The sequence below is a fragment of the Eschrichtius robustus genome, chromosome 19 (genome assembly GCF_028021215.1).
Source record: "Eschrichtius robustus isolate mEscRob2 chromosome 19, mEscRob2.pri, whole genome shotgun sequence".
In the NCBI taxonomy this organism is placed as follows: Eukaryota; Metazoa; Chordata; class Mammalia; order Artiodactyla; family Eschrichtiidae; genus Eschrichtius; species Eschrichtius robustus.
The window spans coordinates 60,294,728-60,308,380 of record NC_090842.1 but is presented as its reverse complement, the minus strand read 5'-3'; the positions used below and the strand labels follow the sequence as shown (position 1 = coordinate 60,308,380).

The 13,653-nt window shown below is 53.5% G+C and overlaps 1 protein-coding gene across 1 annotated transcript; it reads left to right on the top strand.

Annotated features, from left to right (window-relative positions):
• The first annotated feature begins 2,724 nt into the window (after positions 1 to 2,724).
• GPR4 (G protein-coupled receptor 4) lies at positions 2,725 to 12,307 on the top strand. Its single transcript, XM_068528147.1, has 2 exons — positions 2,725 to 2,808; positions 10,322 to 12,307. The coding sequence occupies exon 2, from the start codon at positions 11,095 to 11,097 to the stop codon at positions 12,238 to 12,240; it is 1,146 nt and encodes a 381-aa protein (XP_068384248.1). The 5' UTR covers positions 2,725 to 2,808; positions 10,322 to 11,094; the 3' UTR covers positions 12,241 to 12,307.
• The last annotated feature ends 1,346 nt before the right edge of the window (positions 12,308 to 13,653 follow it).

The window sequence follows — 13,653 nt, the reverse complement described above, 5'->3', positions numbered from 1 at the left end:
GTGTCCCCTGCATTGGCAGGCGGATTCTTAACCACTGTGCTACCAGGGAAGTCCCTGATCCTTCCTTTTCAAGCCAACATCCTCTCCTGTCCCCATCTCTTATATCCAGCCACTTGAATCACCAATACTTGCCCTTCCTTGTGACATTTCATGCCTCTGAGCCTCTGCACATGCTGTTCCCTCCCCGCTGGCACACCCTTTCTGAACTTGTCCATCCAGGGAACTCCTATTCAGCCGGCACAGTCCAGCAATCATATCACCCCTCCAGACCTCCAGGTTTCAGACCTATGGGATCAAAGTCTCCTTTCCTGTCCTCCAGCTTTTGACCCTTCCCTAAAGTCCAAGTTCTGGCGAAGTAAGTGGTCCAGCGCTAAGCATCCCTTTCACTGGGTCTCTTGGTGCTCTGTCACCCCCTTGTGCCCAGGCTCAGACCTGCATGGAAAAATGTGCCTAGAAAGTTCTGGGAGAAGTGCTGGTGATTCTCCACCGTGTACCCCAGGGTCACTCTCAGCCTTTCTCCTCCTGCTCTGGGCCCTGGGAGACTGCCCTGTGTGGACTCCATCCACGGGAGTCCCTTGCCCTTGCCTTCTGGTTGGGTTCTCCCCGTTACAGGCACTGACAGGAAATCTGAAGGTAAGTAGTGGGGGAGAGGTTGGAGTATTTATTTTCTGGGCCCCTCCCTGCATCCCTGCAGTTCTGGCGGTGGCTGTGTTCCTCTACCTAGAGCTACAGCTCCTGTGGGCTCCGCTCCAAACTTTAGCTTTCTGCCTGAAGGGTGGTAATGGCTTGGTTCTGGCTCCAGCTGGTTCTCTGGCGTCGCCCCATATTTTGTGGGTTCTTTCACCCTGCCAACCGCTCTAAACTTTCCCTTCATAAATGTTCTCACTTAAACTCTTTTTTTTATTTTTTGACCGCACCACGTGGCTTGTGGGGATCTTAGTTCCCTGACCAGGGACTGAACCTGGGCCCTCGGCAGTGAAAGCGCTGAGTCCTAACCACTGGACCGCCAGGGAATTTCCCCCCACTTAAACTCTTTGAATGTCTACCTGTTTCCTGCCAGGACCCTAACTGAATCACATTATAAACTTAGGGTGAGCCCAGGAGAGAAGGGGACCCTCGCCCACCAGTGTGCCCCAGAATTTCTCTTTAGGATGAGCTTGGGATGGCCAAGGGGCTCACAGGAGGGCTTGTCTTGAAGCTGATAAGATTTATATGGGGTTATTTGTGGGGAGGGGGCTAAAGCCTTCGTGACACTTCCATTGGAGTGTCTCTGTCTGTACCCTTGAAGGAGGGTGGAAGGAAAAAACTTTTATTCTTGTGTGTATTGCAGGTCACTTGGGTCCTTGGTTAACTCTCTCACTTTCTGTTTCCCTCAAGAGCCCTGAGAGGAAGGCGGTAATATGGTTCAGAGAGGTGAAGTCATTTGTCCAAGGCCACATGGTGAATGATTATAATAGCTACCTTAAACAAAACAGAACTGTTTCATTACATTTCTGTGAAGTTCTGGAACAGGCAACACTAATTTCCAGTAAAAAAAAAAAAAAAAAAGAAAAAGAAAAACAGAAAGGCATGGAGTTGCCTCTGGGGGTGAAGTAGGGTGTGAGTATGCCCTGGAAAGAGGCAAAAAAACAATGTTCTCAGGTGATGGAAATGTTTATGTCTTAATTTGGGTGCTTAGTCACATGGGCGTATCTGTTTGTCACAACTCGTTGTACTGCTCTCTTAAGGTCCAAGCATTTTAATTTTTATTTTCAAAATAAATAAAAAAGAATTTGCAAGCCCATTTTTGAGTGCTACATCCCAGGTCGGTCCAAAGTGCTTTGCCCAAGAATGAATTCTCACGACCAATTTATGAAGGACATGATGATAATAATCAGCAAATATTTCTGAAGCACTTACCATTCGTGTATTTACTCTCTGAAAATAACGTGTATGGAACGTCTGTCTTGTAGTAAACTAACCAAACACAAAAATGACACTCCTCCTAGTGGGGAGGCAGATAATTAGAAAAAAAATAAATAAGTGAAATACATAGAATGTTGGATGGTGACAAGTTCTATGGGGAAAAGCAAATAAGGCAGCAGGTAGGGGATCATGGCGTGGGGGTGTGTGTGGGTGGGTCATGTTTTATAGACTTGATGGTATGACATCCCCATGACAAAGGGACTGTGAGAGACCACGTTATCAGAAGAGGAAACTGAGGCACAGAGAGGTCACCAGCCTCAGTCTCGCCAAGAGGCAGGGCTGGAGCTGGAAACCCCAGGATTCCTTCCAGGGCTGGCCGTGACCATGGGCATGGGGAACCATGGGCAGACCTCTCGTTCTCTCCCTTGGGGAAGGGGGCATGCAATGATCAGAAAGTTAATGACTTGGGACTGGGGTCTCTGAAAGGAGGAAATAGTTCAGCTCAATGAGGGACCCCCCCCCCTTCCCCCTCCCCACCCCCAGCCGAGGGCTTGATCTAGTTGGAGCGCCGGACTGGAGGCACGGTAACCAAAGGGGTTAATGAGGTGGGGGTCTCCAGGATGGGGATGTTGAAGGACTGGGGGGGCGGGGGTATTCCAGCGGCAGGTGAATTTCCCCAGGGCTGGAAGCCTTTAGCGGGGTGAAGGCTTAAAGGGGTTAAGGGGGAGCGACAAAGGAGGGGTTAATGGGGGCGGGCCCGGCCGGGCCGGGGCGGGGCTTCGGCTGGCGGCTCTGGCCCGGGGGCCAGTAGAAGTCGCCGCCGGGTTCCTGCGCCGCCGTGGAGCCCGGCTCCCCTAGCCGCGGAGAGAGGCGCCACCTGCCCCGTCCAGCCGTCACGCGCAGGTAGCCACCGGTCCCTCCCCTGCCCGCGCCGGTCCTGCGGCCGCCGGGGACTGCTCCTCCCCGCGCCCCTCGGGGGCTCTGCGTCCCCGCGTCCGTCCGCTGCCTCAGTCTCCCGCGCCGTCTCCGTCCCCGCCCCTCTCTGGGGCTGGCTCTTCCCGGCGTCTCTGCGGCTGACTTTGTCTCTGGGTCTGTCTCCATCTCTCCGTCTGTCTCTGATGTCTCTCTGGACCTACGGTCCCTCTCCCTCTGGGTGTGTCTCTCCTTCTCCATCTCCGGATGTCTCTGTCGATTCCTTTATCTCTGCCTCTCCGTCCCTCTCTCACTCTGTTTGCCTCCGTCCCTGTGTCTTGATGAACTCTCAGTTTCTGTGGATGTCTCTGCTTCCAGCTCCCCGTCTCCCCGTCTCTGGGCATCTCTTTGCCGTTTCCCTTCCTGTCTCTGTCTCTCGGTATTCCTCTGTCTCTGTCTCTCTGTATCTTAGATCCGGTTCTGGCAACTTGACCCCGTCATCATCTCATTCCAAATCCTCGCAAATTCCAACTTTCCCCTGGGCTGAGGAGCTGCTTGGGAGCGGGGTAGGGGGCAGTAGTGTAGCCACCTGGGGCAGGTGGACTCTGAGTGCCCCTGTGACCCCGCCTCCCCCTTAACAGTCACCCCACTGCTCTGGAGGTCGCACCCACCCCACCCTCCGATTTCAGGAATTCCTGGCTGGGGGGTAAACTTCCTCCCCCACTTCCTCCCTTCCAGGATTTGGCTGGGTCACCCGTTAACTCCTTCCTGCCTTGGCTTCATTCCCCCCTCCTTGAGCTGGACACCCCCCACCTCCAAGCACGCTGAAGGACAGCTCTGGAATTTCGGTTGTGGGACGTGTGTTGTGTACTCAGGCGGGACGTGCGCTGGGGGATTTTCTTGCGGGCACAGATGGAGATGATGGGGGCCACATCTCCACCGCCCCACACCAGGGCCCATCACCAGCCCCACTCTTTCTGAACTCACCAAGGACCCCTCACAACTCTGTCTCTGTGGTTGAGCTTGACTTCAGGTTTGGGGTGAGGATGGGGAGGTTTTCCTTTCTGGTGGTGGGGCATCCAGTAGTAGAAAATGAGAGAGACTGATGGGGGGAGGGGCTCCAGAACTCTGGGAATCATAGAATCAAGAAGTCTTGCATGTGAAGTCTTTGAATGAAAGGACCCAAGTAAGTGAGAATGATCAGAGAGGAGGACCAGGAATGCTCAAACCTTCAAATTAAAGGTCCTTAGTATATTTGAATCCTTCAATCCAAAAAGCTTGGTGTTGGAATCTTGGCAGTTTTCAGTGTTCGCACACAGCCGAGAGCTTGAAAGTGCTTGCAGAGCCAGCTAGACCAAGCCCCCCATTTTACAGATGGGGAAACTGAGGCCCAAGAGCAGAAGTCCCCACAGTGAGTCAGTTTCAGGCTAAGGTTGGGACTCCAGTTCCACTGAAGCCCCAATCCAAAGATCTGGCTTCTTTTGCTGCCACTGAGTCGGATTCCTGTGGGGCAGGAGGTCTTCATAGGGAGGAGGGAAGAATGCCAAGGTGAGTGTGAATGGCTGGAACCCAGGAGGGAGCCTTTTAGAGGCAGAGGAGAGAAAATATTTCTAAAACCATGGTGTTGGAGAAGGAGAGGGGACAAGAGTTGGTTTGGGTGGAAGGGGTGGAGTTTCAGAGAAGGAGGGAAGAGAGGGGAAGGGGGGGTAGTGCAGAGATTAACTCCCGCCTGACTGTCTCCTGACCCTCCGCATGAAGCCCACTGCTCCCGCAGGACAGGGCCTATAATTTGGTTTGTGTCTAGACAAATAACTCAGCCGGTGTGAGCGAGCAGGGAGGGATGTGGCAAGGCTCCCTGGGAGGCAGCCTGGGCTCCTAATGTCCCCCCCAGGGGGGTGAGAACTTAGGGACCAGGTGAATGTGGTGACTACCCCTCCCCCATTGAATCCTTAGTATCTTAGAATTCTGCATAACCGTAGAACTTTAGGCTGCTAGAATGTTAAAAAAAAAAAAACAAACAGATTAGATAGGGAGGAAAAAGGAAGTGAGATTTACGGTATGTAGAGTATGTTCCCATTTCTGTAAAAAAGAAAAGGGAAATACATATTCGTGTTTGCTGGGCAAAGATAGTAATCACTGAGAGTTTAATAATAGATTGTGAAAGTTATAGAATGTTAAAAAAAATCATAGAGCGTTCTAACAATAGAACTTGAGAATCTTGGAATGTGAGACGCTGGGATATTGGAAACTTAGAAGGAGAAGGGCATGGAAAACCACCATGATAATAATAATAGAATGGAAGAAAGGTAAAGCTCTAGAATGTTATAATAATAGAACAGTAAACCAGGAACTGGACTAACGATAGAACCTGAGGATTTGAGAAGCTTGCAATCTAGATCAGAGGAGTAGAGTCAAGGACTCTGGTGTCCCTTTTAGGCGGTGTTGGGGGGTGGGGTGGGGGGGGATGGGGACCCCTTCGGTAGAAATGGGGAAACTGAGGCCCAGCGGAGCGGTCACGGTGGCCGGACTGTCCCCCGGTTTCCGCCGGCCAGCCGCCAGGACACCAGGTGGGGAGCGAGGCTTGGTGATCACATTTCGTCCCCTAATGAGCAGACCGGAGCTGGCTGGTCCCCCGGGGCTGTCAGGGGAGCAGGAGCCCTCAGAGGAGGGAAGTAGTGGGGGGTGAGAGAGGCGACCTGGAGCCTTCTAGTACAAGACTGGTGAGTGAGGGGGTGTGGGGCTCTATTACCTCTCCCTCTTGTCCTTTCACCGCCCCCCGCCCGCAGTCCTTCGGCCTTGCTGGACTTAGAGGTGGCTGCCGGGGCCCAGGGACTTATCTGGCTTGAGGAGCTGAGGTGCAAAGTGGGGGCAGTGGTCTGACAGTCCTTCCTGTCTCCCCACTATCGCTCCACATTCTCAGCTTATCTCTCTTCCCTGCGCCTCTGGGAGGGGCCAGCAGGGACCACGAGGGAGGCCTGTGGGACTGGGGAGCTTCTTGTGGGCACTGTGAGATTTGGGGGTTGACCTCCCACACACAAAGCCTGAGTAAGGGAGGCAACTTAGATCCCAGACGAACAGGGTCTTGGCTCCAGGGGGCTGGGCAAGGGAGTCAGGTGATGGAGGGGCACCCAAGACGCCGAGGTCACTTGCTTTCTTGTGGTGAGAGTCCGTGGATCTTTCAGCAGATTCTTAACGGGGGCCGAGAACCCCGGAAAGACTTGAGAAAGATTACGGGAATGCAGGGGGTGAAGAGAGAAAACATTCAGGTAAGGGGAAGCTTTTTAGTTAAGAATGACAGATCTATGCAGTCTTGACACATCATGTGACTTAGACAACTGCTTTGTGGCTCTAGGCCTCAGTTTCCCCATCTGTATCAGGCAGGGGTCAGAAATAGCCTCGCGCCCCCCAGTTGTGGCATATGGGCCTGTTGCATTGTGGAGTTCTAAGAGTCTGCCATTCCGCGCTGTCTTTTGGGGGTTTGGTGGTGGGCAGATCTCAGGTGGGGGAGAAGAGAGGGTTGAATGCCCCTCCCCCATGCCCACCATCCCCTCAAGAAGCAGATGGGTTGAGGAGGGATGGGAGGAGGGAGGGGTAGGCGGCCAACTGGTTCCCCCTCGAGGAAATTAGCAATAGGAAGTGTATTTCCTTTGGCTGCAGGAAATCAGTCTCATGCCTGTGTACCCACCCCAGCCTCAGCTGAACCCAGGGGTTCTTGAGAGGGTGGGGCAAAGGGAACTCCCAGCTCTCAGTGTCTCCTCCCATTATGAACTGGTTCATTCTTGTGTCAGTTCCCCAGTGCCTGTGGAATAGTAATAATTGTTCAAATACTGCACAATTTATAGACGATATCACCTCTACCAAGGATTTTCTTTTTTTTAATTAATTTTGTTTTTTATTGAAGTATAGTTGATTTACAATATTGTGCCAATCTCTGCTGTACAGCAAAGTGACTCAGTTATACACATATAGATAATCTTTTTTTTAAAATATTGTTTTCCATTATGGTTTATCACAGGATATTGAATATATCAATAGTTCCCTGTGAATAAATTCGGAGATGTTTCATCCTCTTCAGTTTTCTGGAAGAGTTTGTATAGAATTGATATTTTCCTTTTTTCTTCTTTTTTCTTTTGGCCGAGCCACGCAGCATGCAGGGTCCTAGGCACAGGGTCAAACCTGTGCCCCCTGCAGTGGAAGCACGGAGTCTTAAGCACTGGACTGCCAGGGAAGTCCCAAGGATTTTCACATGTGGAATGTGACTAGTATAAAAGTTGTGCCCCACCCCCCCCTTCCTATAGAAGGGGAAACTGAGGCTCCTGAAGAAGTAATTCCCTCAGTGTTACAGGCGGAAGGAGAGACCCAGGGCAGACAGAGGGGAGAGAGGTGTTTGGGTTTTTGTTTTGTTTTGTTTTTTAATATACATTTATTTATTTATTTATTTTTGGCTGTGTTGGGTCTTCGTTGCTGGGCGCGGGCTTTCTCTAGTTGCGTTGAGCGGGGCCTACTCTCTGTTGCGGTGCACGGGCTTCTCATTGTGGTGGCTTCTCTTGTTGCGGAGCATGGGCTCTAGGCGCGCGGGCTTCAGTAGTTGTGGCTCGTGGGCTCAGTAGTTGTGGCTCGCGGGCTCAGTAGTTGTGGCTCGCGGGCTCTAGAGTGCAGGCTCAGTAGTTGTGGCGCACGGGCTTAGTTGCTCTGCGGCATGTGGGATCTTCCCGGACTAGGGCTCGAAACAGTGTCCCCCGCGTTGGCAGGCGGATTCTTAACCACTGCACCACCAGGGAAGCCTGAGAGAGCTGTTTTGAGTGATTTGCTCTGGGCAGGTGGTTTCAGTTCAAAGGTAGGGACCGGATTGCACTGTTCCAGCCAGGAGCAAACCCCCTCTGTGCCATCTCCACAGGATCCAGGAGTCTCTGTGAGTCTGAGGTGAGGGCAGCTCTTCAGTCATGGAGGACCCGACAGCGGGGAGGACTTACTAAGTGGGACTCAGCCCTGATCTTTCAAAGTCAATTGTGCAGCAGATAGATCCTGCCCTTTTCACTTTTTCCCTCCCCGCCTCTTCCTCTGGGTCCCTGCAGGGACTCGCTTGAGCTTGAAGTGGGGGGTGGTGCCGCCTCAAGGTGAGCGGGAGCCTGTGTTGGAGGAGGGGCTGACCAATGCCTGTTCCCTCAGTCCAAAGTCATTTCTTGAGTGCCTACTGTATGCCGGGCCTGTCCTGGGTGCTGGCGAAACAGCAGTCAACACAAGGTCCCTGCCCTCCTGGAATGTCCGTTCTAGACAGACAGACAGACACAAACAAGATGCAAAGTGATGTGAGGAGAGAGCCCTGGGAATGGGTGGGCAGGACTCTGGGTACAGAGGGCCTCCCTGAGGAAGTGAAGGAGGTGAGGGAGCTAGTCGTAAGTAAGCCTGAAGGAAGAACAAAGGTTTTGTTTTGTTTTGGCTGCGTTGGGTCTTCGTTGCTGCGCGTGGGCTTTCTCTCGTTGCGGTGCGCGGGCTTCTCATTGCGGTGCCTTCTCTTGTTGTGGAGCGCGGGCTCTCGGTGCACGGGCTTTAGTAGTTGTGGCACGCGGGCTCAGTAGTTGTGGCTCGCAGGCTCTAGGGTGCAGGCTCAGTAGTTGTGGTGCACGGGCTTCGTTGCTCCGTGGCATGTGGGATCCTCCCGAACCAGGGATTGAACCTGTGTCCCCTGCATTGGCAGGCGGATTCCTAACCACTGTGGCACCAGGGAAGTCCAGAACAAAGGTTTTGACGCTGGAAAGAAGGTCCAGCCTTGAGGCTGCTGAGGTGGGGGAGGGGAGGTGGGCAAGAAAGTCAGCTAGGCTGCCCAGGCTGGTCAGGCAGTGCCTTGTCACCTGGGGTGAGGATTTGGGATTTTACCCCAAGTCCACTGGGAAGCTATTGGAGAGTTTCAAGCAGAGAAGTAACAAGAGCTGATTTACATGTTAGAGAGACCTTTCTGGCTGCCACGTGGGAAGTGAGTGGAGGGAAGTCAGAGTGGCAGCCAGGAAAGCCGTGAGGAGTCTACTCCAAAGTCCAAGCCAGTGGTGATGGCTGAGCAGAGCGGGCGGCAGCAGGGGTTTTAGAGACATGCATGGATTCAGGATTTAGTGTGGAGGTAGGGAGAGCCAAGTGGCCTTTCCCATGAGAATATGCTCAGGCATCTGGGAGGTTCCCATGTACCTGCTGTGTACCTTTGGGCTCATCCCTTCCCCTCTCTGGGCCTTGGTTTCCTCATCTGTCCAATCGACTCAACCAGTGCTTTTCAAAGTGTGTCCTGGGGATTCTTCAGAGGTGGCCTTCCTCCCGCCACCTCATTTTCTCTCCAGCACAGAGCAGCTTCCTCTGTCACTGTCTTAGATGGGGTTTCCAGCTGAGACGTCTCTTTTTTTTTTTTTTTTTAAGTGGTTTCACAGCCTAAAAACTAAGCTGATGCAAACCCTTGGATGGAGTGGCTTCTGAAGGTGCCTCTAATTCAGGACTTCGCTCCCCACCTCTCTGGGGGCTGACAGTGGTCCGGGGCTTGGTCCAAGATTGTCCTTTGCCCTGTCCTTAAAGGTCTCCGCAGGACCAGGAGGGTGAGACCCAAGACTCTCACTCGGGAAAGTCGGAGGGGATTGGGAAGAGACAATGAAGGGGGCAGTCTCTGAGGGAGGGGACTGCTGGCACTGCCCCCAGGGCTCCACCTTGTTCCCGACCTCAACCGAGTCCAGCAGCTGCTCCTCTCAGCCCTTCCCCGCCTCGCCCCCACCCCAGCCCCCTGCAGCTATGCTTCCCTGGGCTGTCAGCCCAGGGCCCTTTTCTGTCCAGTTATTCCTGGGTGAAAACTGAACTGCAGGCTGGAGAAAGGCGTTGCAGGCTGGAGAAAGCCGAGATTTCCCCTCTCCCGCTATCAGGACCTTGGACAGGTCTCTGGACTTCTCTGTGCCTCAGTTTGTCGAACAGGGGTAATAACGCTATTCCTCATAGGAGTCTTGAAATTCTAAAATTCATACCCGTAAAAGTGCTTAAGACAGGGTCTGCTATGTAGTAGGACTTAATAAACTTTAGCTGTTATTATCACCACCGTCATCATTATAGTCAAAAATGAGGTGCCCTGGGTTAGGAGCAGGAGGGCTGGTTCTAGCCCGGTTCCGTCACTGCCTTGCTGTGCATCCTTGAGGGGAGTGACGCAGCCTCTCTGGGCCCAGTCTCCCTGTCTATAACATGAGAGTTGAGACTAGTTCTCCATTTCCCACAGCATGATATGATACTTGTGCAAGTTTTACATGGTTTCTGGAAGAAAGTTTTAAAATCTGAGTTGGATCTTTATTTTAACGTCTGTTAGGGAAAAAATATATCTGGCATCTCAAATCTGTGTTTTCAGAGATCCGTTGCTTAGAGTGGGGCTCAATTTGGCATCGTTAGGGTCCCCACCCTCTGCAGCCCACTGGAGTCAGGGCAAAAGGGGTGTGGGGAGAAGGGGGTGGTCCATGACTCCTCTCACTGCAGTCTTCTCTCCCCACAGGTGCTGCAAAATCAACTCTGAGCTGTGAGGCGGGGCCACCTCATCTCAACTGCTCAGCTCCCACCAGGACCAAGCTGGAGCCCCGTCCTTGTCCCCTTTAAATTCCCTGTATTAGTAACCCTGCTCTGATCTAGCCCTTACTCACCTCCTTCCTGTTTCTTAAAAACCCTTCCCACATTCCTCAGACCGAGCCCTTCCTCTCTTTCATCCCCCACAGGACACCTCCTTTTCCGTAATCTTCTCCTCACTGTTTACCTTACTTATTTCCTTATTTCTTACTGGGGTCCTAGGAAATGCTAGCACCCCCATCCATCTTGCCTGGTCTTTTCAACACTCCCTAACTGTAGACTATCCTATCTCAACACTATCCCATACATTTCCACCCCACCATTACTTCAGCATGGCCACGCTTACTTTCTACATCCTTCGCAAATCTCTCTCTCTCACCACTGCCCACTGATGCCTTCATCTCCTCTATAAACACCCCCCTTAGTCAATTTTGTGTGACCCCAGTACTCCTCCATTTATGCTCTGATTGGGTTCATAAAACCTCCTTGACAAAGACCTTTGTTAATCCTGCCATCCCCCAAACCTCCCTCTTGTCGTAATTCTATCCCTCCTCCAACTTTTCCCTCTCAAGCTCTATCCTTCCCTGCCCAGCCTGGCCCACGATTCGTGGTCAGCCTCATCTCTTCGCTGTGGACTGCCTCCCACCATGTTCCCCTGAGCCTCCAAGGAGGGGGCTCAGGGGGCCTGATGGCCTCCCGCCACCCATGGCCCCACAGCCCCCGTGGGCCAGGGGAAGCATCTCAAAAGCCTCAGTGCCGAGGATGGGCAACCGCACGTGGGAGGGCTGCCACGTGGACTCCCTCGTGGACCACCTCTTCCCGCCCTCCCTCTACATCTTTGTCATTGGCGTGGGACTGCCCACCAACTGCCTGGCCCTGTGGGCCGCCTACCGCCAGGTGCGGCAACACAACGAGTTGGGCGTGTACCTGATGAACCTCAGCATCGCCGACCTGCTGTACATCTGCACGCTGCCGCTGTGGGTGGACTACTTCCTGCACCACGACAACTGGATCCACGGCCCCAGCTCCTGCAAGCTCTTCGGGTTCATCTTTTATACCAACATCTACATCAGCATCGCCTTCCTCTGCTGCATCTCCGTGGACCGCTACCTGGCCGTGGCCCACCCACTGCGGTTCACCCGCCTGCGCCGCGTCAAGACGGCCGTGGCCGTGAGCTCCGTGGTCTGGGCCACGGAGCTGGGAGCCAACTCGGCACCCCTGTTCCATGATGAGCTCTTCCGCGACCGTTACAACCACACTTTCTGCTTCGAGAAGTTCCCCATGGAGGGCTGGGTGGCCTGGATGAACCTCTACCGGGTCTTCGTGGGCTTCCTCTTCCCGTGGGCCCTCATGCTGCTCTCCTACCGCGGCATCCTGCGGGCTGTGCGGGGCAGCGTGTCCACCGAGCGCCAGGAGAAGGCCAAGATCAAGAGGCTGGCCCTCAGCCTCATTGCCATCGTGCTGGTCTGCTTTGCGCCCTACCATGTGCTCCTGCTGTCCCGCAGCGCTGTCTACCTGCGCCACCCCTGGGACTGTGGCTTCGAGGAACGTGTCTTCTCGGCCTACCACAGCTCACTGGCCTTCACCAGCCTCAACTGTGTGGCTGACCCCATCCTCTACTGCCTCATCAACGAGGGCGCCCGCAGTCACGTGGCCAAGGCCCTGCACAACCTGCTCCGCTTTCTGGCCAGCGACAAACCCCAGGAGATGGCCAACGTCTCGCTCACCCTGGAGACCCCGCTCGCTTCCAAGAGCAACAGCATGGCCAAGGCCATGGCAGCCAGCTGGGTGGCCGCTCAGCCCTCCCAGAGGGACCAGGTGCAGCTGAAGATGCTGTTGCCGGCACAGTGAACCTCGTGTCGTGCAGAGCCCCCACTCCTCCATACGAGTCCCACCCTCCCTTCCCTCCTGGTCCGGTGTATGCAAATTGTATGTAAATAAGACTACATTAATATCCATAAGCATGTAAGAAAATAGGAAAATAGTGAGGTTGATGTGTCACTGGTCAACCATCGTCCTCCACCATGACCCCCTAACAGTTCAGTAGAACTGTGCCTAGCGCTGTGCTGGGTGGTGCTAGTGACCCAGCGGTGACAAATGACAGCGCTGGCCCTGCCCTCATGGCTCCCACTCCACTGGGGGAGACAGATCTGTCCCTGGATAGTGATGACCCAGAGTGGGCAGGGCTCAGACGGGGAGCCCTGGGGCTGGGGGGACCCAAGAAGGCATCAGACCCAGTCTGGGGGTCAGAAAGGGCTTCCTAGAGGAGGGGACCAGTAGATTAACTTTCCAGAAGGTAAAGACAAAAAAGTTAGGATTACTTTCAACAAGGGGGTAAAAGTCTGTGACTCACGGGGATGGTGGAAGAAGAAATTCACCGAGTGCTGAGTGGTCACTTTTGCCTTTGGGAAACCCCCGGTCATATAGGGGAGAGAGAGAGAGCAGGACAGAGCATTTCAGAGTTTCAAGATAAACAGCATTCTTCAGGTCAGGATTGAGGAGGAGGAGGAGGGAGCAGAATCAAATGAAGGGCAATCAGCAAACTGGCTGGTGGAGCAGGGAGCAGGGCAGGCTTGGGAAGGGGGCTGGGGACAAGAGAAGGGTATTTATTCATTCATTCAAGGGAGATTTGTTTATACCTACTCTTTGCCCAGCCCTGTGCTGGCCGGCAGCTGGGGACAAAACGGTGACCAAGACAGCCCAGGCCCTGCCCTCACGGAGCTCACAGTAAATGAATAAAGATAAACATAACATTTGGAATCGATAAGGGTAATGGGGAAAAATAAAGCTGACTGAGGGGACAGAGAGTGATGCGGAGTCTGATCTAGATAAGGAGGTCGGGGAGGGCTCACGGAGAAGGGGGCATTTGAGAAAAGACCTGAAGGAGGAAAGGGGTCAGATGGAAGAGCATTGCAGGTCGAGGGAACAGCAAGTGCAAAACGTGGAGTAAGAGACTGCCTGCATTTGAGGGCCAGCAAGTACACACAGTGGTGTCGTGGGAACCAGGGCGGGAGGATGTAAGGAATGGAATTGAGACAGGCCAGGGACAGGGGCTGATATTATAGAGCTTTGTGAAGCTCTTTGCCTTTTATTCCAAGAGAAATGGGAGCTACAGAGGGGCTCTTAGCAGAGGATTGGGATTTGGCTTAAATGTTAACAGGATTCCCTGGCTGCTGAGTAGGGAACAGAATATGGGAAGTAAGGGCAGAAGCCAGGAGCCCAGGCTGATGGCTGGACCGGGGTCGGGAGGTGGGTGGTGGTGGA